The sequence below is a fragment of the Heterocephalus glaber genome, unplaced genomic scaffold (genome assembly GCF_053883595.1).
Source record: "Heterocephalus glaber isolate CG9 unplaced genomic scaffold, H.glaber_assembly_v1.0 deba00001538, whole genome shotgun sequence".
NCBI lineage: Eukaryota > Metazoa > Chordata > Mammalia > Rodentia > Bathyergidae > Heterocephalus > Heterocephalus glaber.
Window position 1 is genome coordinate 36941816 of NW_028258333.1, and position 23546 is coordinate 36965361.

Consider the following 23546-nt stretch of genomic DNA (forward strand, 5'->3'; position numbering starts at 1 on the left):
GTAGACAACCATCACATCACCTAACCTCGGCTTCCTCTTTGGGCCTTTTACGTGGCCCAGCCTCTCCTAACTTCTCTGCACCACCTTTTCCTGTTTGGACTAATTTTCAGTCTTCCAGTAGAAGATCAAGTCGTGGGGCAGACCCTTTAAAACCTATCCTATGAAAAATGGAGGGGGTTTCAAGAGGGTACTATGGCAGAAGACTCAGCTGTCATTGGCAAAAATGAGTTAGTTCACTTCAATAGGCTATGCACTCCAAATGTTTGCTCTCCATAGTGATAGAAACAAAACGTTCCTGCTGTGCAAACCTGGAGCTGCTGCCAACTTATCCCTGAGATTGCTCATGTACCTGAGAACACAGTGCAGGAATGAGGGCCTTAAATTAAAATATACAAAAATACAAAGCCAGAATATTTATATTAAAAAAAAAGTTAAAATGCACAAGATACATCATTCACACACAGTGCAGTTGGCATCCTGGAGAAAGTGGGACCCAAGGTGCAGTCATCTAAAGGAGCAAATAAATAAAATCACATTGGCCCAGAAAGGGGTGGGAGTGTGTGAGGAGCAGCAGATCTGCAACTGTTCTCCCAACCACCCTTTTTGCCTGTCATCATAACACATTGCTTGGAACAGTTCCCAGCACCACGTCCCAAGATTGGGTTATGGGGAAAAAAAGATGCTAAAAGATGCTCCCGAGATTCCCTCCCACAGAATGTAGTAGCTTGTGGGTTGGGTCCATTAATCTGATCTCATACCTAATTGATTTCCCTGGCAAGGGAAATATTATTACATATCCTTCTTTAAAAGGAAAACAACTTCCCTGTCTTTGTGGGGGTAAAGCCTCAGATAAAGCATGCAGGTTCTAGGGTGGCTCTCCCAAAGCCCTCACTTTTACTTGGATAGAGCATGGTTGGAGTTCCTTTGCCTCACCCCTTCCCCCCACTGAGGGAAGATGGGGTGATGCTGGGAACCCCGGCCTGAGTTACATGGCAGTGGCAGCTACCCAAACCCACCCTATCCCCACTTTCTCCACTGCCGATTGATGCCTGCTCCTTGAAACTTCCTAATAACAAAGAATATCCTCCACCCACTGTGCTCAATTTTGGGCCTCCGGAAGTAGGGCAGGGCTGTTGATCTCTTTTTCTTCCTCGCGGAAGTAGGCTGGCTTCCCCTGGGAGCTGGGAGCCTGCTGGGCCTTCAGTGGACATGAGGCCACCATATGGTTAATGCTTTGGCAGAAGTGGCACTTCTTAGGCTGGGGTGGCAGCTTGCATTCCTTGGCATGATGGTCTAGACCACCACAGTTGTAGCATCTGTCTCCTTTGGATCTATGCTTCTGCATGTTCTTCCCCTTGGGTCGCCTCTCCCTATACACAACACCCCACCGGGACCGTTGACACGGAGGGATTCCAGGCCCTTCGCAGACTTTTTAAAGGTGAACTCCACTGCCTCACCCTCCTTCAGGCTCCGAAAACCCTCCATGTGCAGCTTACTCTGGTGCACAAAGACGTCCACCGGGGAGTCGAGCATGACCCCGGCGCAGGCGGTCATGGACAGGAAGCCGAGCCCCATGCGCACGTTGAACCACTTACAGATGCCTGCACCGTGCAGCAGCTGCAGCTGGTCCGCCGCCCGGGCTGCATCTGCCGGCACCTCCTCGGGCGCCTTCTCTGCCGCCTTGGCGCAGCCAACTGCAAACTGCTGGTTGGACACTGAGCCCATGGTCATCCACTGAGCCCATGGCCCGGGGCCCTTGGTCGGGCGGCTGCTAGCCCCAGTGAAGTCCGGAGGCAAAAAGCGGCCATTCTTTTTATACAGTTGCATAACCACTTTTATACTTAGGAAGTATTTGCATTTAAAAAATACATTTGATAAAAAATACTTTAGATGTCAAGACAACATTTTGGATATGAACTGTCTTAGGTACTTTTTCTCTTGTTGCTGAGACAAAATACCCATTACTTAAAGAAAGAAAGATTTATTTCAGCTTACAGTTTGTAGAGGTTTCAGTCCATAGTTGGTTGGCTCCAGGGCAGGGTAGCACGGCAGAACAGCATCACAGAGGAGTGACAGTTCATGGCAGGCAGAAGGTAGCAAAAGCAGCAAGTGACAAGTGACCAGCAGTGATACTCTCTGTCTTTTATATCCTATCCAGGCTACCCACCCTTAGGGTGAGTAGCACTCATACATAGGGTAGGACAGCCTAAATCCTAGCATAACATCAAGAATCATTGCTAGCATCACATCCTTGCTCCCAGATCCCAGATCCCAGCATCACATCCTTGATCACACACCACCTCCAAAAAGCCCCACCTATGACTACATGAGGTTTTGGCGGAACATCCAGACATAGGCCATAACATAAAGCCTGGTACAAGTTAAGGTCACACTGTTCTGCTACTCAGTTTACTCTGTTTTACAGTAAAATACTTTATACTGTCTGATCCTTAGCCTACCCCTTCTTTGGTATCAGCCACATGTAGGAGGACAAGGAATTACCACAATGTAGATAAAGAATGGTCTGTAAATTTGGGGACAATATATTAGTTTTCTGTCATAAGAGTTCGTAGCTCATTTTCATCTAAATATCATAAAACATATATATTGTCAATACAGGCCAGGTTATGCTCTGATAACACATAAATCATAGTAACTTAGAGGTTTATTTCTCTTATATCTATCACGTGTTCCTTGCAGGTTGATAAAGGAGATCTGGCTTCTTACTATTGTTTAGAGATCTAATCGGATGGAACAACCATCTTAAACATTATCCATCAGTGTGCCAAAAGGAAAAGATAGCTTTTCACACCAGCTATTAAAAACTTGTCCAGAAAGTGGCATATTAATTACCTCTGAAACTTACTGTCCCACCCACGGCGGGTCCGGAAAAAGTGATCTTGACATGCGTTGGAAACTAGAGAACTATGTTACCACTTTGTTTTGCTCAACTAAAGGGAAGAATAGTATTTCTTAGTATTGTATCATATTTTTTAGTATTTCTTAAATTGAATGATTCTAGTATTTCTTAGATTAAATGATTAGCATTTTATCAGATTAAAATTGCTTGTGTAAATTTATTTAAAAAAAACTACAAAATTAACGTTTTTCTCCCTTAGGGCTCAGCTGATCCTCTCAATAGTGCTTTCCATTTAACCTACAACATGGTTTTGAATTTACTACGTGTTGAAGAAATTAACCCTGAGTATATGCTAGAAAAATCTTTCTACCAGTTTCAACATTATAGAGCCATTCCAGGAGTAGTAGAGAGTAAGTATAAATACCAAAACCGCCTTCTTCTAAATAGGTTAAATAAAATGACTATGTTAATGGCTGGTTTGGCCTTTTTTTTCTGTTAGACAAATCTTGGTCCTTACATAAAGTACCACAGGACTGTAGTCTAGTCTTTATAGACTGAAATAATTCAAAGTGAAAGTAGGAAAACCTTGGCAAAAGACTTTCTTATTGGTTCCCCCATGGCATAATTAATGTCCACAAAGTGAGTGTTCTGTGGTAAGTACATTCACATAGAATTGTGCGTTGATCTTTGTTGTAGAGTGTAGTGTAACTGATCATCTTACAGAGCTGACTAAAAAACTAAAAATTTTTAAGTTATAGGTTTGGTTAATCTTATAAAAATAATGCATAGTCATGAAAATGGGAAAGCAAAATCCAGCAAAAGAAGAAAGTTAAAATTATTTTATTCTCAACACAGAGTCAGCTGTGTAGTCACTGTTAACATTTTGTAGTTTGTTCTTATATCTCTGCTGTTTTAATTTTTAAACTAAAAAACTCAGATGTGCAGTTTTGGTAATAATTATGTATTTATAATTGATATCATTTGTTAAATATTTACCTTATGGCTAACCTTGTGTTAAATGCTTTACATTCACTAGCTCATTGTTTCAGCTTTAAAAATTTTGAGTATTCTTTGAAAATATTTTTTTCAGTGAGTTATATTTCCATTTTTAAAATATACTATGATTTATTTAACAGTGACAAACTAGAGATTCTTTTCAGTCACTAATGCAAAGGAAGCAATTTACTCTTTTCTTTTTTCAATTTACTCATTTTTAATACAGCCAAAATTAAACTCTAATATGCCTTAGAGGAATGAAAAAGGCTTAGAAGATCAAAAAAAAATCAAATTCTCTTTCTCTTTCTTTTTTTAAAAAAATCCTTAACTGAATGATACAGTATAAAGCTATTTACTCTTTTCTTAATATTTCTGGCCATTTGGAAGGAACTTTGGTATCATTTTACCAATAGGTGGGGGGAGTAGAGAAATTCAGTATCTTAGGGTTACACATTTGGTGGTAGAATTGGGGTTTGAATCTTGGACTCCCTACCAGATAGTGCTGTTTTTTTTAAGCATAGTTCATCCTTTTTAAATCAAGTGATAAGAATAGCCGTAGTAACCTCTCTAACTGAAAAAGAAAACGATAACAAAAATGATTTTAAAAACTTGTGCAGGCTGGCTTACGTGTTAAATTTCCATGAGCAAAGTTATTGAAGTTTTAAAAATCTTATAAAATTAGGGCTGAGGATTTAGCTCAGTTACACTGCTCCTGCCTTGCAAGCCTAAGGTCCTGAATTCGATCCCCAGTACCCAAAAAAAAAAAATTTTTTTTAATAAAATTAGTAGCAAGTATAGAATTTCAGAACATATCTCATTTTAATTAAAAAATTTCTCATAAAAGTACATACTGCCATTTGCGCTTATTTGATAAACTAACGTTTTAACAAAAAAGATAAAGTGGAACCAAGATGCATTATGTAAAGGTACAGTTCCCACTGAGAAATGTAATTGTGTTGTATACCTACAATGTACCAATAAAAGAATTTAATACCAAAAAAAAAGATAAAGTGTAATTCTAGTTTGAGAGAACAGTATTTTTAAAGGAACCGTAAATCTCTCCTAGTCTCATCAAAATTATATAATAATAAAATGTACAAAATCAGGATTTTAGTATTCTTTGGAATTGAGGTTGGATAAAGGAAATAAATGATGGGGTCAGATTAGTATTAAAGAATGCAATTCATTAATTTTACATCATATCATAGAAATTTTAGATGTCACTGAAATAGATACAAGAGTATAACAGTTACAAAGAATTAAACTTGAAAATATTCCTCCTCAGGTAGTTAGCCCTAGGTTATGTATAAGTTGAATAGTTATATTTACATTCTCACCCAGCAGATAGATTGGCTTGGAAACCGAATAGCCAAGAGAAATAAGTGATTTGGTATGCCTACTTTTATTTTATTTTTTCTCTCTTATGTATTCTGACAGGCTTTTTTTTTTGATACTGGAGATCGAACTCAGGACCTTGCACTTGAGGGCATGCAGCGGAACCACTGAGCTAAATCCCCGGCCCCATGACAGACTACTTTTCAAACTTCAATTGTATTGTTATTTTGCAGTTCTATACAAAATACCCCAGGTACAATGGAGAACAGAGGAAAAACTCCCAAGTACCTTACTCTTTATTTAAAGCCCTCTTCATGACCTGTAGCAAGTTCAGATTATTCAATAGAGTCGAGACTAAGCTACCCACTCTCTGAATTTAAACATTAACACCATTTTTTTATCCCCCTACCCTCTGTCTCCTCAAGTCACAGCTTTTATTTAGTTTTGTGTTGTTTCAGTGTAATTCTGACTCACCTATGAAAAGGATTGGAGTAACAATCTACTCCCTGGTGTTGCTCTTGTGTATTTGTATCTTCTTGCAGTTGAATTCTGTTTTTAAAGGTCAGGACCTTTTTTTCAAACTCAGTGCCTGTTTAGAGATCTAGAATTCATCTTTGTTTCATAACAATTCTTTATTCATTAGAACATACTTAGGTAGTTTGTTTACATGAGATGTTTTCCTTTTTGAATTACTGAATCCATAGTAGCTTTTTCAGTGAGCCACAAGAATAAAATTTCTTGGACTTCACTGTCCTTTACTAAAATGAAAAATACGTACTTAATTTTAACCTTTTTGTTTTTTTCGTTAATAGATAATGCCGTGGTCAGTAGCAAGAGATGTGGAGTTAGACATAGATTTGATTTGGTTTTGCCCTCAATCTGTTCTTCGGTTCATCCAGTTTATAAAAACTAAATGTGATAATTTATGTTAAATGCCCAGTAAGTCCTTGTTGTAGATACTCATAATTTTGCCTTAGATCACCAAAGCAGTGTACACTTCATCCTGTTGAAAAACTTGCCTGGTTCCAGAAGTGACAGTCCATTTCCCTATCACATGTCTATTTCACATATTATATAATATGAATATATCTTTGTAGTCACCCACTTCTTCCCAAAAGGAAGAAAATGGTTGCAGACTGCTGTAAGAGTTTATAGTTTATTTTATGTTATTTCCTAAAGTAGTAGGGCTCTCATAATGGCAGTGCCCATAGGATCTTCTACTTTATACTGTGTTGAAACCAGCTTCTTACAATGAAGGTTTTCTTTTATCTGATTGGGATTCAAGAGATAGAGTAGCCCCCTTCTCTTTATCTATAGTCTCATTCTCTTTGATTTTAGTTACAGTCAACTGTGATGTGAATATTAAAATAGTCCAGAAATAAACAATTCATGTTTTAAAAGCATAGACCATTTTCTGTAGCATGATGAAATTAATAATACAATAGTAGTATAATTCCTGTTTACTAAGGATTATACTGTTGACTAAGTGAATTCTGTATCTTTTGTCAGTTGATCTCAAGGAAAGCATTGTATGGTGTATGTATACTATTGTTATCCTCATATTACATGTTAGAAACTTAAGCACACAGGTTAAATAGAGGAGTTTGATACAGATCAATAGAATAGAATTCAGAGTCCAGAAGTAAACCTATGTTTCTATTATCAGTTGATATTTTAACAAATATTGCTAGAAAAATGGAGTTAGAACCTTATCTCACAGTATGAATAAAATGAACTCAAAATAAAAGAAAATCCAAAATATAAGACCTAAAATCATGAAACTATTAGAAGAAAACAGGTATAAATTTTTATAATTTTGGATTTGATAGGGATTTATTAGATGTGACACCAAAAGTACAAATAAATTGGACTTCACCAAAAAGGAAAACTGTTGTACACTAAAGATATTGTCCAAAGGTAAAAATGGGAGAAAATATTTGCAAATCATTCATCTAATAAGGATCTTGTAGCCAGAGTATATAAAGAACTCTTACAAATTGACACCAAAAAGATAAATTCAGTTTAAAAATGGACAAAGACTTTAAATCGAAACTCTCCGAATGATGGAGAAATGACAAACACATAAACAGATGCTCAACATTAGTTGTAAGGGCAGTGCCAATCAAAACCACTTCACACTCACTGGGATGGGTAATTTTTAAAGGAAACAACAGTGCCAAACCCTGGGTTTGATTCCCAGAACCACAAAAACTAAAAGATGGGGGGCAACAAAATGATGTGGTCACTATGGAAAATAGTTTGCCAGTTCATCAAGTTAAATGTAGAACTATTATCATAAATCACCCAGTAACTCCATGCCTGGGTATATATCCAAAGAATTGAAAACCTATTCAATCAAAAACTTGTTTGATGTTCATAGCAGCACCATGCATCATAACCAGAGAGTAGAACCCCAATCCAAGTGTCCATCAGCTAATAAATCTGTGGACAAATGTATATCCACATAGTTGACTATTATCCAGACATTAAAAAATGAAGTACTGGTATATACTCAACATAAAACTTGGAAGCATGCTTAGTAAAGGAAGCAAGACATAAAAGCCCACATATTATCTGTTGCCATATATATGAAATACCTAGAATAGAAAAATCCATAGAGGGGCAGGGGAATTAGCTCAGTGGTTTCACCGCCTGCTGCGCAAGCGCAAGAACCCGAGTTCGATTCCCGGTACCAAAAAAAAAATCCATAGAGACAGAAAGCACAGAGAGATTAGCGGAAGTAGAAAGTGAAGTGTTTTCTTAATGTGTATAGTTTCATTTTGGGGTGGTAGAAAAGTTCCTGAACTTACAAAGGTTATGATTGCATGCATTGTGAATGTACTATCAATGATGATAAATTTTATGTTACATGTATTTTATCATAATAAAAATAGTTTGTTTACAATGGATTGGAGGCATAATGGAATGAATGAGGAAGGGAAGTCAGCACTAGAAACAAAGTTAGGGCAGGGAATAGAATCAGAGATAGAGTAAGAGGAAAATTGCCATAGGCAGAGACATAAGGTGAATCTTAACGGAGAAGGAAGGGATAACTAGCCTTAGTCATCTCTGAAGAATTTTTTCCTTAAAATCTCCGATATAATTATGCAAATTGACTTTGTTCCTTATACTTACAGTAGAAAAAATATAATTTATCAAGTATATACATGTGTTATACGTATGTTTTATTTTCAGAGGTTAAGAACTCAGAACAACAGTATAATAAAATAGTAATTCCCAATGAAGAAAGTGTAGTCATCTATTACAAGATTAGACAACAGCTTGCCAAATTGGGTAAAGAAATTGAAGAATATATTCATAAACCCAAATACTGCTTACCATTTCTACAACCAGGTCGTTTGGTAAAGGTATGTCATTGTTTATAAAATATTTCACTATTTCTTTTTTCTTTTTTTTTTTTTTTTTTCGTACCAGGGATCAGACTCAGGACTTTGTGCTTGCAAGGCAGGCGTGGTGCCACTGAGCTAAATCTCTGGCCCAATATTTCTCCGTTTCAATATTTCAAAATATTTTGGGTAGGTCTAGGGATTTAGCTCAGTGGTTCTGCGGCCTGCCTTGCAAGTGCAAGGTCCGGAGTTCAATCCCCGATACCAAAAAAAAATATTTTGGGTAAAGATCTAGTGTTTACTTTGGTAAATGCTTTCTGGTACAGTAATTGATTTATGATAATTTACCTCTTTCATGACACTGATTTGTGGGATTAGGTGAAAGGCCTTTTTAAAAATCACCAGTGGTTTTCATTTTGGGAAATATAAATTGGAAATAATTTTGTAATTATTGTATAAAATATTTCTGATGCCGGGGAACTAGCTCAGTGGTGCCACCGCCTGCTTTGAAAGCACAAGGTCCCGAGTTCAATCCCTGGTACCAAATAAAATAAAATAAAGTATTTCTGATTATCAGATGCCATCTAAAACATAGTTTTAGATCTTAGATAAAGTCATTAGATATAAAAGACTTAAATTATTCTCAGAACAAATTACACTCGTTTTTATTGTTTGCCTATCACTATGGACTTGTGAAATTTGGCTTTTTTTCCTTATAAGGTTAAGATCTTGGTACTTGAACTTAGAATTTATCTTTTTAAAAATAGGAAATTTAAAAGTTCTATTAGCTTATAATGTAGGGATGGAAGGTTACACTTGCCTTTTCAATATGCTGCCATTTACTTGCTTATTTTCAGGTAAAAAATGAAGGAGATGACTTTGGCTGGGGAGTAGTAGTGAATTTCTCAAAAAAGTCAAATGTTAAGGTAAGCTGTTATCCTTAAAGTCAAATTACATATGGGTTTTTAGTGATATGGTTTTTCAGACTCTAATTTGTGTAATAGGATTACCTTAAGATAAGATGTAATAAACTGTGCCCTGAAGAATTTTTTAAGTAATCTAAAATTTTGTCCTCAAAATGATGTCCTTATTTTATTTTATTTTTTTTGGTACCAGGGATCGAACTCGGGTCCTTGCACTTGCGAGGCAGGCAGTGGAACCACTGAGCTAAATCCCCGGCCCCAGATGTCCTTATTTTTAACAACAAAATATGAGTTTACATTTTTCCTCTGAGTTCATCAGTTCTTTTATAATTTTAGTCTTTAAATTGAATATTAGATAAAGTCAGCTTTTGATACTGAAAATTAAGATTTTTAGGTATATGTTAGAGACTTGAAGTAAATTGGAGTGCATCAGTTTAACTTATTCTGTCTAAACAGGTAATAATAAAATTAATTTTGGTTATTATATACTATAGATGTATGGATGATTATAAAATCAAGGATGATCATGTTAATTTACTAGATGAGTATCTTGAAACTAATTTTCAAACCATTTTACCAATTACATTTACTTCAGCTGCAATATGCATTACTTTTTAGGATAATAAGTGATTTCAAGCAAGACATTTTATGCCTCCATGCCTGTTTTTCCTTGTCTTTAAAATTTGAGTTCACATAAGATGATATCTATGTCCTTTTTTTTAAAATTAAAATTTTTTTACCGCATCATTGGCAGTAGAATCCAAGACCTTTGCATTGAGCTATATCCTCAGTTCATTTTTAGTTTTTATTATGACACAGAGTCTTGCTAGGTTGCTCAGGTTGGGCCTTAACTTGGAATCCTCCTGCTTCAGCATCCCGGAATGCTAAGATTACAGGAGTGTACCACAATTTCAGGCACTTAGGTTCTTTCAAAATGTACTTTTACTTCATTATTTCGTTCTTTAACTTTTTTTCCCTATCTAGGAGTAGAAACAGGAATTAAGCTTTGGAACTGAAAGCTAGCCTTGAAATACACAAACTTTAAGATGTTGAAGGCATTATTTGTAAGAAAATCAAAATCTTAGGTTTGTGATTGGTGTTTTGATTTATGATCTATGATTAATATCACTGAGGACCTTAATATTTATTACTTCCATTTCAATAAATTATCTTCACTAGTAATTATTAATAGGAATTTTTATAAGATTATCTTCACTAGTAATTACTACTTTACAGGAATTTTTAAAGGTATTATCACACTATCTCATTTGATGTCAGTTTATCATGCAGTTATTGACCATCGATACAAAACCCTATGCTTACCTATTGGTAAATAGTGGCAATCAGATAATGAAAATATAACACAGTGAAATAAATACTTTAGTAAAGGTATAGTAATAGTGCATTTGAAGCAGAGAGAAGAAAGTAATTATATCGAGCTATTGGAGATGACATCTGAGATCGAAGAGAATTTAAATGTTGAACAGAACCATGAAGAGTGAGAAAGTTAAAATGTACATGCAAAAGGGGAGGAGCTGTGGTAGGCAGTAATCTCAGACTATTTTAAGTCAAGGAAAGTGACCTTAAGAATGGATTGGAGGGCCAGAGATTTAGCTCAGTGGCACCGCGACTGCCTTGCAAGTGCAAGGTCCTGAGTTCTATCCCCAGTACCAGAAAAACAAGGATCAGAGATAATCATGGGAAATGGTTAAGATACAGGTCTTGAGTACATATATTGGGGCTACATCTAAACATTTGAGAGCAATGGCAGGCTGTTGATGGCTAGTTTGTTGCTTGATGATTTGCTTATTTTCCCTTGGGCTGGAAATTAACATGATCAGAAGTAACTTTCATGGAAGTATTTCAGAATAGTGGAAAGAAGGGCCAGGGATTTAGCTCAGTCATGCTCTGCCTGCCTCCCAAGCACAAGGCCCTATGTTCGATCCCCAGTACCAAAAAAAAAATTTTTTTGGAAAGAATAGCACAATAGACTCTGGTAGGTCCATTAAAGAGACTGTTACTCCTGTTTGGGGTGAGAGTCAGACATGATGGGAATAGAAAAGGAAAGGTTGAGTAGGAGGAGACTGAGTAACTAGAATTGACAGTATTTGGATAGAAAGTTGAGGGGAATGTGATGATGATGTTTTTCTTTTTTTCCATTAAGTTTATTGGTACATTTTAGGTATAAAATACAGTTACAGTCATCATTGGGATCTTGTACCTTTACATGATGTATCTTGGTTCTTATTTTTTTCCCCCTTCCCCTGCCCTCCCTTCCCTATTTGCAAGGACTTTGTTTCCATTTTTTTTTCCTTTTCTTATATTTTTTCTTTTCCCTTCTTTTCTTTCCCCTACCCCTCCCACTTCCCCTACTCGTTTAGACCTTTTCTTCCAATTACACAGTATCAGTTACACATTTTTAAAATTATAATATCAAGATCTAGGAGACATTACCACAGATTTTACAGAATTTAAAAGGATATAGAAAGCATATTACAAAAATCTTTTTTGAAATAAATTTGACAACTTCTAAGGAGCACCTTGGAAGACAAATTAATGAAACTGACTCCGGAGGAAATACAAAATTTGAATAGCACCTATTAAAGAAAGTATATTCCTAGATTATAAACCTACCTATATGACAACAGGCTGATATACATTTTAACTGATAAATAATATCAAACATTTAAAGCAGAAGAAGGAACACTTCTTCCCTCATTTTAGGAAATCAACATTGTGATAATCCTAAAACTGGATAAAGATAATAGAAGAAAAAAGTATGAACATAGATAAAAATTTGTTTAGCAAAACAAACTATTAGAAGTCAGATCTGGCAGCATGTAGAAAGTGGTTTTATTATAGGGATGGCAGTATTGGTTCAGCATTGGAAGATCCACCCCCATAAGTTATCATTTTAACAGAGGAAAGGAAAAAGCCATATGATCCTGTCGGTAGTTGCAGAAAAAGTATTGGAGTAAATTCTACAGCTGTTCATGGTAAAAACTATCAGGAGACTAGCAGTAGAACAGAACCTTCTCAACAGATAAGCCATGTACTCCATATTTCCAGCAAAAACTCCGTATATGAATGGAGAAGATACAGTGCTTTCTCCCTAAGGTGGGGAACAAGGGCAGATATGCCTACTCTTCATCTGTCCATTAAACTTTGAAACATAGGCCCAAACTAAAATAGTCTGGCAATAAAAAGACACAATTAGCATACGATTGACAAGGTAGAAGTAAAATCTTTACATGTAGATGAAATGATCATCTACAGAGAAAATACTAAGAAATCTCTAGGAGCCCCTAGAACTTGTATTTGAATTTAGCAGGATTAGAAAACACAAGGTATGTATAAAAATTCAGGTCAATGTATACTTGCTCTACATGAAGAATTGGATATTGAAATTTAAAAGTTATGTAGGAGTACAAAGGACCTAGAAAAGTAAAAAGGAAAAAAAAACAGTATTGGAAGACATTTAATACCTAATTTTAAGACTTCCTCTAAAGCTACAGTAATCAAGGCAGTGTTGGTGTAAGGAAAGATATAGATCAATGGAATAAAACAGAGAACCTAGAAATAGAACCACAAATATATGGTCCACAGAGTTTTGAAAGATTATTTGACATTAACAATTTATAGAATATAAACTCAGTTCAAGAGCAGAGGGAAAGATAGTGTTTTCAGCAAATGGCACTAGAACACCTGGTATCTGTATATAAAAAATTAACCTCAACCCTTTATTTCCATACATAAAAATAACTTGAAAGGCTCTATGAACCTAAATATGAAAGATTAAAACTACAAAACTAAGAAGAAATTACAAGGGAAAATGTTTATGAATTTATGGTAGGCAAGAACTTCCTAAGATACAAAAAACATGGTGTATAAAAGAAAAAAATTGATAAATGAGATTCCATCAAAATTTAGAACTTTAAATGACATCATTAAAATGAAAAGTAGTCCTTTAACAGACCATATTTCCAATGCATATAACCTATGACCAGAATATATAAAGAACTCTTAGAGCTCATTAATAGACAACCCAATTAAAAAGTAGACACAAGAAGATGTTAGCCAGTACAGCACAGGGAAAGGTGTGCAACACTAGAATCAGAAAAATATTAATCAGTACAATAACAAGATTGAGTTATACACTCATTAGGGAGACGAAGTTAAAAGTTTTAAAAGCCTTGTCATGACTTTTTCTTTTTGTTGGATTCTCCCCCTTTACGTTTAATTTCTTGTCAGGCCCAACAGATTAATTCTGCGGGGCTTCCTGGGGTTGTGATCCTCATTGTCTTTTCCTAGGATATTGTCTAAAATTTTTTGGAGTGCTGGTTTGGTATTCATGAAGTTCCCAATGTGCTCTTTGTCATGAAAGTATCTTATTTCCCCATCAATTTTGAAAGATGGTTTTGCAGGGTACATCAATCTGGCTGTTTTTCTTTAGGGCTTGAAATGCATCACTCCAAGCTCTTCTTGCCTTGAGGGTTTGCATTGAGAAGTCTGCTGTGATTCTGGTGGGCTTTCCTTTGTATGTGATTTGTTTCTTTTCTCTCACTGCTTGTAGAATTTTGTTCTTCTGTTGGGTTTCTGGACTCCTAAGAATTATGTGCCTATGTGTAGATTTTTTTTGATCAAGGCTAATTGGAGTCCTGTATGCCTCACTTATCTGTATGTTCAGTTCTTTTCCCCTGCTTGGGAAGTTTTCTGCCATCACTTCTGTGAATGGTTTTTTAATGTCATCTGCACTCTCTCCTGTTTCTTCATTGACTCCAATCAGTCTTGTTATTCTTCTTTCCATCGTCTAGCAGCTGCTGGATTGATTTCTTATGATCCCTTACAAGTTTAAAGCAGTTTTTCTTTTCCTGTTCATTAATTGCAATCTTATCTTCTGTGTCTGAAATTCTGTCCTCTCATTGGCTCATTCTGCAGTGTAAGCTTTTAGTGGAGTTTTTAATCTCCTGGAAATCTATTTGTATCTGTTTTATGGATTCCATTTGTTTCCTGTGTTGGGATTCCATCATGTTCCTCAGCTCCTCTTATTTTTTTATCAGTGTCCTCTCTAGATTGCAATCATGTTTTGCATTATGGGCACAATCTCTGCTGTTATCTGAGAAATTATTTCTGATTTTATTTTTTCCAGATCCTTTTTTGTTGCCAGTTCCGGGAGTCCAGGTGGTTGCATATCATCAGTGTGTTCCATCTCGTTTCCCTTTGGGGGGTTGCTTTAGGTGATCTGGAAGTCTGGTTTTGAGACTTGTTTACGTGTCTTCTCATTTTGTTGGGAGCGCGGGTGGGGGGTTGCTGGCACCCGCATGGCTCACCTCCTGTGCACTGAGGGGGTGGTACTGCAGCCGGGAGCCTCCTCCTGGGTGCTAGGAGGGGCTCACCTCTTGTGCCTGATGATGATGTTTTAAAGTTGGATATGTAAAAGATGGTAGAATACACTCTAACATTGTTAAACTGGATGAATTTTCCCTTTCCCATTAAAGTACTTTCTTCTCTTTCTCAAAAATGGAATGAAGTTCAGAATATTTAACCTTGAAAAAATGGCACGGATGTTATTCATTTGAGCCATGACTAAAGCTCAGCTCTTTCTTAAGGTTCTTTATATTTTCTATGACTCATCTTCAACCAAGAGAAAGAACTATCAAAAACTTAACCATCTCCCAAACTCTACACATACACAATTTTTTTAGTCATATTAATAATATAGGTAAGATTTTTTTCTTGCAAGATTAACTTAAAAGAGTAGTCAGTAGTGAAGCTTCTGTGATAGCTATTAAGTTCTCTTTTTGTACAGTAGAATATATGGAATGAATGCTAAACATTATAGTTCTATCCACATTTTTGTGACCTACAATAGGAAAACTGACATGTATTTATAAGTTTATTCATTCCGTAGCTTAGATATAGTTAAGTGCATTTTGCATAGGGTTGATTATTTTTACCTCCAGTATATTGTAATGCTATAGATTCCTTTCACTGTTGGTTTTAGTTTTGTGTGTGTGTTTCTTTAAGTTTTATTGGAGTAATATTAAAATACTGCACAATTTACCGATTTTACCACCACCAATTTGCAACATTTTCTTCACATCAAAATAAAATCTGTATCTTTCACTTGTCTTCTCATACCCCTCACCACTAAGCGATTTTTAGTGTATTTTCTCTATAGATTTGCATATTATAGAAGTTTCATAAAATGAATTATATAATACTTAGTCTTGTGACTAGCTTCTTTGACTTTGCATAATGTTTTCAAGTGTTAGCTGTGTTTTGGTATGTATCAGTAGTTTGTTCCTTTCTTTGGCTGAACAGCATTTCAGTGTCTGGATGTACTGTACTTTGTACCCAAGCATCGGTTGATATACTTTTGGGTTGTTATGAGTCATGCTTATGTAAAAATTTGTTTACAAGATTTTGTGTATGCATGTTTTCATTTCTCTGGGGTATATGCATAGGAGTGTAGTTGCTGAAGCCTTTGGAAGCTGTACAGGATAAACATTTAAGGAAGTGCCAGTCTGTTTTCTTAAAGTGGCTGCACCTTTTCTAAATACTCGGGAGCAGTGTGTAAGAGCTTAAATTTTTTAACAGCCTCACCAACACTTAGCTGATTTTTTCCTGCTATGTAACTGTATCTTAAAATATAAATGGTTTTAATTTGATAAAATCTAGTTTATTTTTCCTTTTATTGCTGGTGCTTTTGGTGTTATATCTTAGAGACCACTGCCAACAAAATCTTGAAGATTTCGCCTTATTTTTATTCTCCAGAGTTGTACAGTTTTGTTTGTTTTGAAACAGGGTCTTGCTGTGTAGTTCAGGCTGCCCTTGAACTCATGTAGCCCAGGTTGGTCTCAAATTCTCAGCGATCTCCTGCCTCAGCCTCCCAGGTACTGGGATTACACCTGGCCAGTTTTATTTGTTGTATATAGGTGTTTGATCTGTTTTGACTTAACTTTTCTATATGGTGTAAAGTAAGAATCCAGCTTTATTCTTGCTCTAGCACCATTATTTAGAAAATTCCTCCTTTAAATAATCTTGACATCCTTATTAAAACTGTTGATCATATTTCTGGACTCATAATTCTATTCCATTAACTTGTATTTCTGTCCTCATACTGCCATCGTACTAAATTTTGAAGAAAATGGAAATATTTCTCCTAATTTTCATCTTTTTCAAGATTGCTTTGGTTATCCTGTGTCTCCCATGCAAATTTTAGAATGTGCTTCTCATTTTCTACAAATTAAGATGGAACGTGTAAATAACTCTGGATCCATAAACATGGAATATTTTTCTACTTATTTAGATCTCTGGATTTTTTTCAACAATATTTTATTTTCCTAGTACAGGTTTTATACTTACTTTGCTAAATTTATTCCTAAATATTTTAATCTTTTGGATTGCTACTTGTTTACAGTTTTCATTTTTCTATATGTTTATTGCAAGTGTATAGCAGTATGCTTGAGTTTTGTATATTGATCTTGTGACCTGCAGCCTTGTTTGACTTATTGGTTCTAATAGTTTGTTTTGTTTGTTTTTTTAGCAGATTCCCTAGGATTTCCTACATACTAGATCATGTTGTTTTCAAGTAGAAATAGTTTACTTCTTCCTTTCCAATATGGATGCCTTTTATTTTTCCTTTTTTTATTTGGTACCAGGGATCAAACTCAGGACCTTGCACTTGCGAGGCAGGCACGGTGCCACTGAGCTAAATCCCCGCCCCTTTATTTCAATATTCTTCTTGCCTAGGTACTTGCCTAGTTGAAACCTCTAGCACATTGTTAATAGAAGTAATTAGAGCAAATAGCCTTGTCTTTTTCCCAGTGTTACGGAAAAAAGTTCAGTCTTTTACTGTTAAGTGTAATGTAAGCTGTGGAATTTTGGTAGGTGTACCCTACATCTGGTTGAGGAAATTTTCTTTTTTTTTTTGGTACCGGGGATCGAACTCGGGTCCTTCCGCTTGTGCAGCAGGAGGCAAAACCACTGAGCTAAATCCCCAGCCCCTCTTTGTCTTTTTTATTTGATTTTATTTGACTTGTACTGGAGATTGAACTCAGTACTGCTTTATACTAAGATACATTTCCCAGCCCTGTTTTTAAAAAATTTTCAAGACAGGGTATAAGTTGCCCAGCCTCTCAAGTAGTTGGGATTGCGGGCATGTGCTGTCATGCTAGGCAAGGTTTCTTTTCCTGAAGTACTGTACAAAATTTGTATCTTACTAGGAAATTAGTTTGTGTCACCTTAGTACTGGGGATTGAGTTTAGGACCTTGTGCTTGCTAGGCAGATGTGGCACCACTGAGCTATATCCCTGGCCCTTAATTTATTCTTATACAGTCATAGATATTGTTACTTTTTAATCCTTTCACTTATGTAAATTTGTTCATAATGTCTTCCTTTCATTTCTGATTCTCATAATTTCAGTCCTTTATTCAGAGATTTTTCAGTTTTGTTAGTATTGTATATTGTATCATTTTCATTCTTCTCAAGGTATTTTCTAATTTCTCCTTTGACTTCTTAGATCCATTGGTTACTTAGGAGTGTGTTCTTGTTACATTGTCTGTTTCTCCCTTTGTTAGAGGAAGTGTTTACTTCATTTATTAAAGTATATCTTACATCATGTTAGTATAGCCACTTAAGCTTTTTTTTTGGTTGCATAATATATCTCATCTTTTTCAGACTTTTTTGATCCGTAAATTTAAACTGTCTCCTGTAATAATGTCTCTTATATTTAATTTATTTTGTATTTTTATCAAATCTGTAAGTATCTGCCTTTTCTGGGTTGCTTTAATCCATTTACATTTAATTTTATTGGTAAATTGGAGTTATTTCTGTTACTTGATTTTTCCTGTCTCATGCCTTAATTTTCTACTTTTCCTTTAGGGAACCTCTGAGCTAAATCCCCAACCCTGGGTGTTTCTTCATTTGATACAGTCCCTTGGGACTATTTCCAGTGACATGTAAATGGTTGGGTTGTTTTTTTTTTTTTTATGAAAACCAGTTTTCTCCAGTTTTACTGGGAAGCGGATTTGTAAGAGTTCCTCACATTGCCTTTGCCGTAATAAACCTAGGTTTTATCGGGTTTTTTTGTTTCTGTTTTTTTTTTTTTGGTACTAAGGATCGAACTCAGGACCTTGCGCTTGTGAGGTAGGCACCACAACCACTGAGCTAAGTTCCTGGCCCTGGTTTAATGTTTTTTAGTGCAGAAAAATTATAGCAAATATAATTACATTTATATATACACATTCAGTAGATTTTCTTTAGAAAACTTTTTACCTATTTAGCTTTAATTCATGTGTAAAAATAGTACTAGTTGGTGAGACTTCTTTTAGACAGGTAGAATGAGGACCAGAGTAGAACGTTGTTTTTGTTTTGTTTTTTCATTTAAAAAAAAAATAAAACGGGCCAGGGATTTAGCTCAGTGATTCCACCGCCTGCCTTGCAAGCGGAAGGTCCAGAGTTTGATCTCCGGTACCAAAAAAAAAAAAAAGCCCCAAGAATGCTTTTAAATATGTTTCTATAGGGTAGATAGCTCTACAAAGACAGATAATCATGTATGATATATTTTATAGTCACTTCTGTGGTTTTATATGGAGAAAATATTAAATTTACTAAAAATCTACAGAATTAAAACTAAATCCAACAACAGTAACAGTAAGATTGCTCTTAAGTCTTAATAGATTACTTCCAGGTAGTGTATTTCCTTTAACTCTTTGGAGGAAATTCATTATTCCAATTATAGAATGCTCCTTACTCAGGATTTTTTTCCTCTGTGAGAAGATAATATGACAGTTTAAAAAATTTATTTTGTAATAATTAGGTGTATATGTACATAGTCTTTGCAGATAGTAGTCATCCAAGTGAAAAACACTGTCTTCATGTCTAAACTGAACTGAAAAATGCTTTGAAACTTTTTTAAATAACTTGATTTTGAAAAAGTTTATGTTGAATAGAGCTAATTTTGCTTTTAGATTGGAAAATGGAGCTTATACTTTTAAGGAAATTTGAACTCACTGATTTAAAATAGTTGTGATTGTGTTTATGGTTAGTACAGTGGTACCTTGTTTCATGAATGCTTTTGTTTGTAAACAGTGTGGTTTGCAGACAGAAGGGCTTGGCAAAATTTTTTTTGTTTGCAAACCATCAGGTGACAAACATGACTGCAGCCATCATTTCCAAAATTGTAGAACAAATTAAGTTCGTGAACTGAGATGCCACTGTGTTTGGAAATACATTTCACTTTTGTTAAAAATGTGTTTTTTTGCAGAAATAGATTATAGATATGGATTCATTATTGTTTACTGACAAATTTTCAGGTTTTAATGTCCTAAGTGGTGGCCTAATAGTCAGATCCTTGTTCTCCCTGATTTTTCTCCTATCCATTTCATACAAAAGAGGGCATTCAAATATTTTATTAAAAAGCAAGGAGGGATTTTGTACTGAAATGAAAGGTCTTTACTGTTTGAAGTATGCTGCTCTTTAACATAAATTACCATAGTATAGAAGATGTGATTGGTCCTGAGACCTTGAGAACCATGGATTTATTAGAGAAATAAAAATCTTAATAAAATGATATGAAAATCACAAAATGCCAGTACACTAAGCCATAAAATAATCTGTTTTGCATGTTGTTTCATTAGGGTGATTTGTAGATATACTCATTTTCTAATATTCATCATTTCTTTTAGTTTCTTTTTCTAATACTGGATAATAGTATAAACTAATCATTAGAAATTTAAAAGTAGCATTTTATGTCACAGTTGATAGTGATCATACTATTAAATTAAATTTCACTTATGTTGAGTTATTGCTATATATTCTTGTTTTGAAGGACACAGAGACAACCTTCATTTTATTATAAAAGTATTTACTGTACAATATGCACTAGGCTAAGTGCTAAGAAAATAGGCCCTGCACACATAGAACTTCAGATTTGTGGGTCAGTGTTAAAAAATTAATAAACTTCCTTTATTCTTTTATTCTAGCCTAATTCTGGTGAACTGGATCCTTTGTATGTCGTAGAAGTACTTTTACGCTGTAGCAAAGAGAGCTTGAAAAATTCAGCTACAGAGGCTGCAAAACCAGCTAAACCTGATGAAAAAGGAGAGATGCAGGTTTGTACTTGACTTCTCATGTTTTAGATTTCAGGTATTTTGTGATTTATCATCACCAGAGGTTTTTTTGATGATTGTAATAAGCATACTGTCATACTTTTTAAAGGAGAAGTTTTAAGGCATTTTAACTTAACAATACCATTTGAAATATCACAAAGATTGAGACTTTAGTTTTCTTCATCTTTTATCACATTATGACCAAGTAAATAATGACAAGGTAATTTAATAATTTAAATTTCACATGAAGCTGGATTTTACCATTTACCATGAAATTGTTTCATTATTATTTGTGACTATGTGATTTCATAGTTTGAGTCCATCCATGCTGTTTATCTCTTATTCTCATGGAAGTATGTAATGATTGAAATAATTGTTTTGGTAATTAAATATTCTTACCTATGTTTTCTTAGTTGTTTAATTTATATGTGCTTTTAATTAAATGTAAAACTTGCCACATGAAATACCTGTATTTCTTGAATGTTTTCTATTTTTATGTTGGTATAAATAGATTTTTGGTAAAATTTTCTTGCACAAATGCTAAATATCTATTTGATTTGATCTGTTAAATCCTAATAGGATTTTGTTGTTTTTAAAACATTGCTTTAAGTATGTGGCATATTGGCAGGGTCTTTTAGGAAATTATATTTGTTATAATAAACTTGGTTTCTAGAAAGTAAACTTTACTACCACAACACAATAAACTGCCTCTTTGGATCAATAAATCATTATGAGAGTTGGAGTTGGCAGTTTTTAAAAAGACAATTTATATCATATATTTTAAGTGATGATTTAAAAGTTATTTATAATTCTGAACACTACTGAGCCTTTCATCTTTGTTTTTCAGTCTTCAGAATTCCACCATCAAGAGAATTTTGTATGATTTTTTTCCTAACATTTATTTTATCTATTAACTAGCTATAAAAGAGGTAAAGTCTTCCACAACTTGGCACATATTCATTGTACCCAGAAGAACCTTACAGATTATTGGTCTTGAAATATCAAACATGTGGCACTCATGCAAACATGTGGCACTTATACCAGTAGTTTCCCCTTCTCATGGCAGACATTGATAATAAGTCATGACATTCTCACACTGAAAGCTTAGACTCTTTTCCAAGAATGTGGTCCAGGCAGCCATGTCTAAGACATTGAATTTGAGGTGAAACATTTGCTGTTTCTTTATTCCAGACCCAAGTTTTATTAAGCCTAGCTTACTTAATGATACCAGAAGCTTTGCAGTTCTTAATAATCACAATTTGCAGTTCATTTCAATAAACAGCCTTTCCAGGGAAGTGTTCACTGAACCCTGGGCAAACTGAGGATCTATTCTCTGCTTCTATAGCATTTTAAAAAATTACTTTTATTTTGGCATACGCAGACAAGGATATGGGGGGGTTAAACGTGTTAACATAATTTGTATATAATTTGTGACTTCAAGGGGGATTGATTGAAGCTTAATGGGAAGCATTTTCTGCTTCTTCAGAGACCTAGGCGAATATGAGAGATGTATTTTCCAACTCCCTGGATCAGGGAATTAGTGAAGAAGATTTTAGAAATGAAGTAACCATAACTTTTTCAGGCAAGAATTACATTTGCAGCAAAGGCAGCAACATATGCTGAGCATGTTAAAACTGTTAAAAACTCAAAGTTACTCTGTTCTCTCTGGCTTACTGACAGAAGAATAAAGAGGAAATATGTATATTATTTTGTTTGCTTTTATAGATGACTATATTGATAGGAATACTAGACATAGGGAAATAGTTCCATAACAATTTATAAGCAAACATCAGTTCTCAATTTCAGTGATTGAGTAGCACTATTCAGGGTAGGTTAGAAGTCATTTATAAGAGGTGAAAATGGGGCTTCCATAATCTTTTTTTCTCTTCCTTTTGAGTGTATGTAATGCCAAACTTAGCTTTATCTCATGACTTCCTTTGATCTATGACATAAACATTCATTTTTTTTTGGTACCGGGGATTGAACTCAGGACCTTGCACTTGCCAGGCAGGTGCGGTGCCACTGAGCTACATCCCCAGCCTGACATAAACATTCTTAAACTTACTTTTTCCAGAAAATGTTTGTAGAGAATGAGCAAGAACAGGAGCACAAGCCAGCTCTGGATTACATTGATTAGCAGAAGTTAACAGTTTTAATAGTGTGCTCTAAATATTGCTTGTAGTTTTGCCACTGTTACTTTGCCAACTTCAAATATATCTGACCACTGCCCTTTATTATGGCCAGCTGTTATAAATGGGACACATGGGGCCAGGGATTTAGCTCAGTGGTGGTGCCACCTGCCTCACAAGCGCAAGGTCCTCTGAGTTCAATCCCAGTACCAAAAAAAAAGAATCTTAAATGTAGGAAAGAACGGAGATGTAGAAAAATCAACATTGGGTAACCTCACACATATAATTAGGAAAAAGTTATCCATGGATGGTGAAACTAGTGATTGAAATTTTAATGAGGAGTAGGATATTTACAAAGTCTAATGAATCTTAATAGTAAAAAGGAAAATAGTAACTGTATACTAAAGAATCCTAGCAGATACCACTTTAATCAAGGGATCAAAGTTAATATCATCCATGATGTTGACCAGTGGACTGAAAAAAATAGAACTCATTTTTGTCCAAGGATGCATAACCTGAATCTAGTGATTCCTCGTGGTTAGACAAACCCAAGTAGAGGACTCTTCTACAAAATAACTAACATAAAATATCTTTAAATGTCAGAATTTTGAGTAAAACTGAAGAACTGTTCTAGATGAGAATAGATAAATAAACAACTAAAGTCAGTATATGATCCTGATTTGGGTCCATAGAGTAGTCATGAAAGGAGGGTGGTGTAAAAAACATTTTTGTGTACGTAGATGAAATCTTAAGATGAACTGTAAATGAGATGACATTGTATCACACTGGATTTTCTCTTTTGACTACTTGTACTGTTTTTGTGTGGGAGAATGATAACAGG

At 35.0% G+C, this 23546-nt stretch overlaps 1 protein-coding gene and 1 pseudogene across 1 annotated transcript in view; one reads left to right on the top strand and one right to left on the bottom strand.

Annotated features, from left to right (window-relative positions):
• Positions 1-23546, top strand: part of Mtrex (Mtr4 exosome RNA helicase) — a 96768-nt gene that overhangs the window by 51244 nt on the left and 21978 nt on the right. Inside the window, exons 16-19 of the mRNA XM_004848514.4 lie at positions 3120-3270; positions 8387-8559; positions 9396-9464; positions 20451-20579. Coding sequence (XP_004848571.1) covers positions 3120-3270; positions 8387-8559; positions 9396-9464; positions 20451-20579 — 522 coding nt within the window. The remainder of the gene's footprint in view (positions 1-3119; positions 3271-8386; positions 8560-9395; positions 9465-20450; positions 20580-23546) is intronic.
• Positions 1004-1725, bottom strand: LOC106009723 (protein lin-28 homolog A pseudogene; annotated as a pseudogene).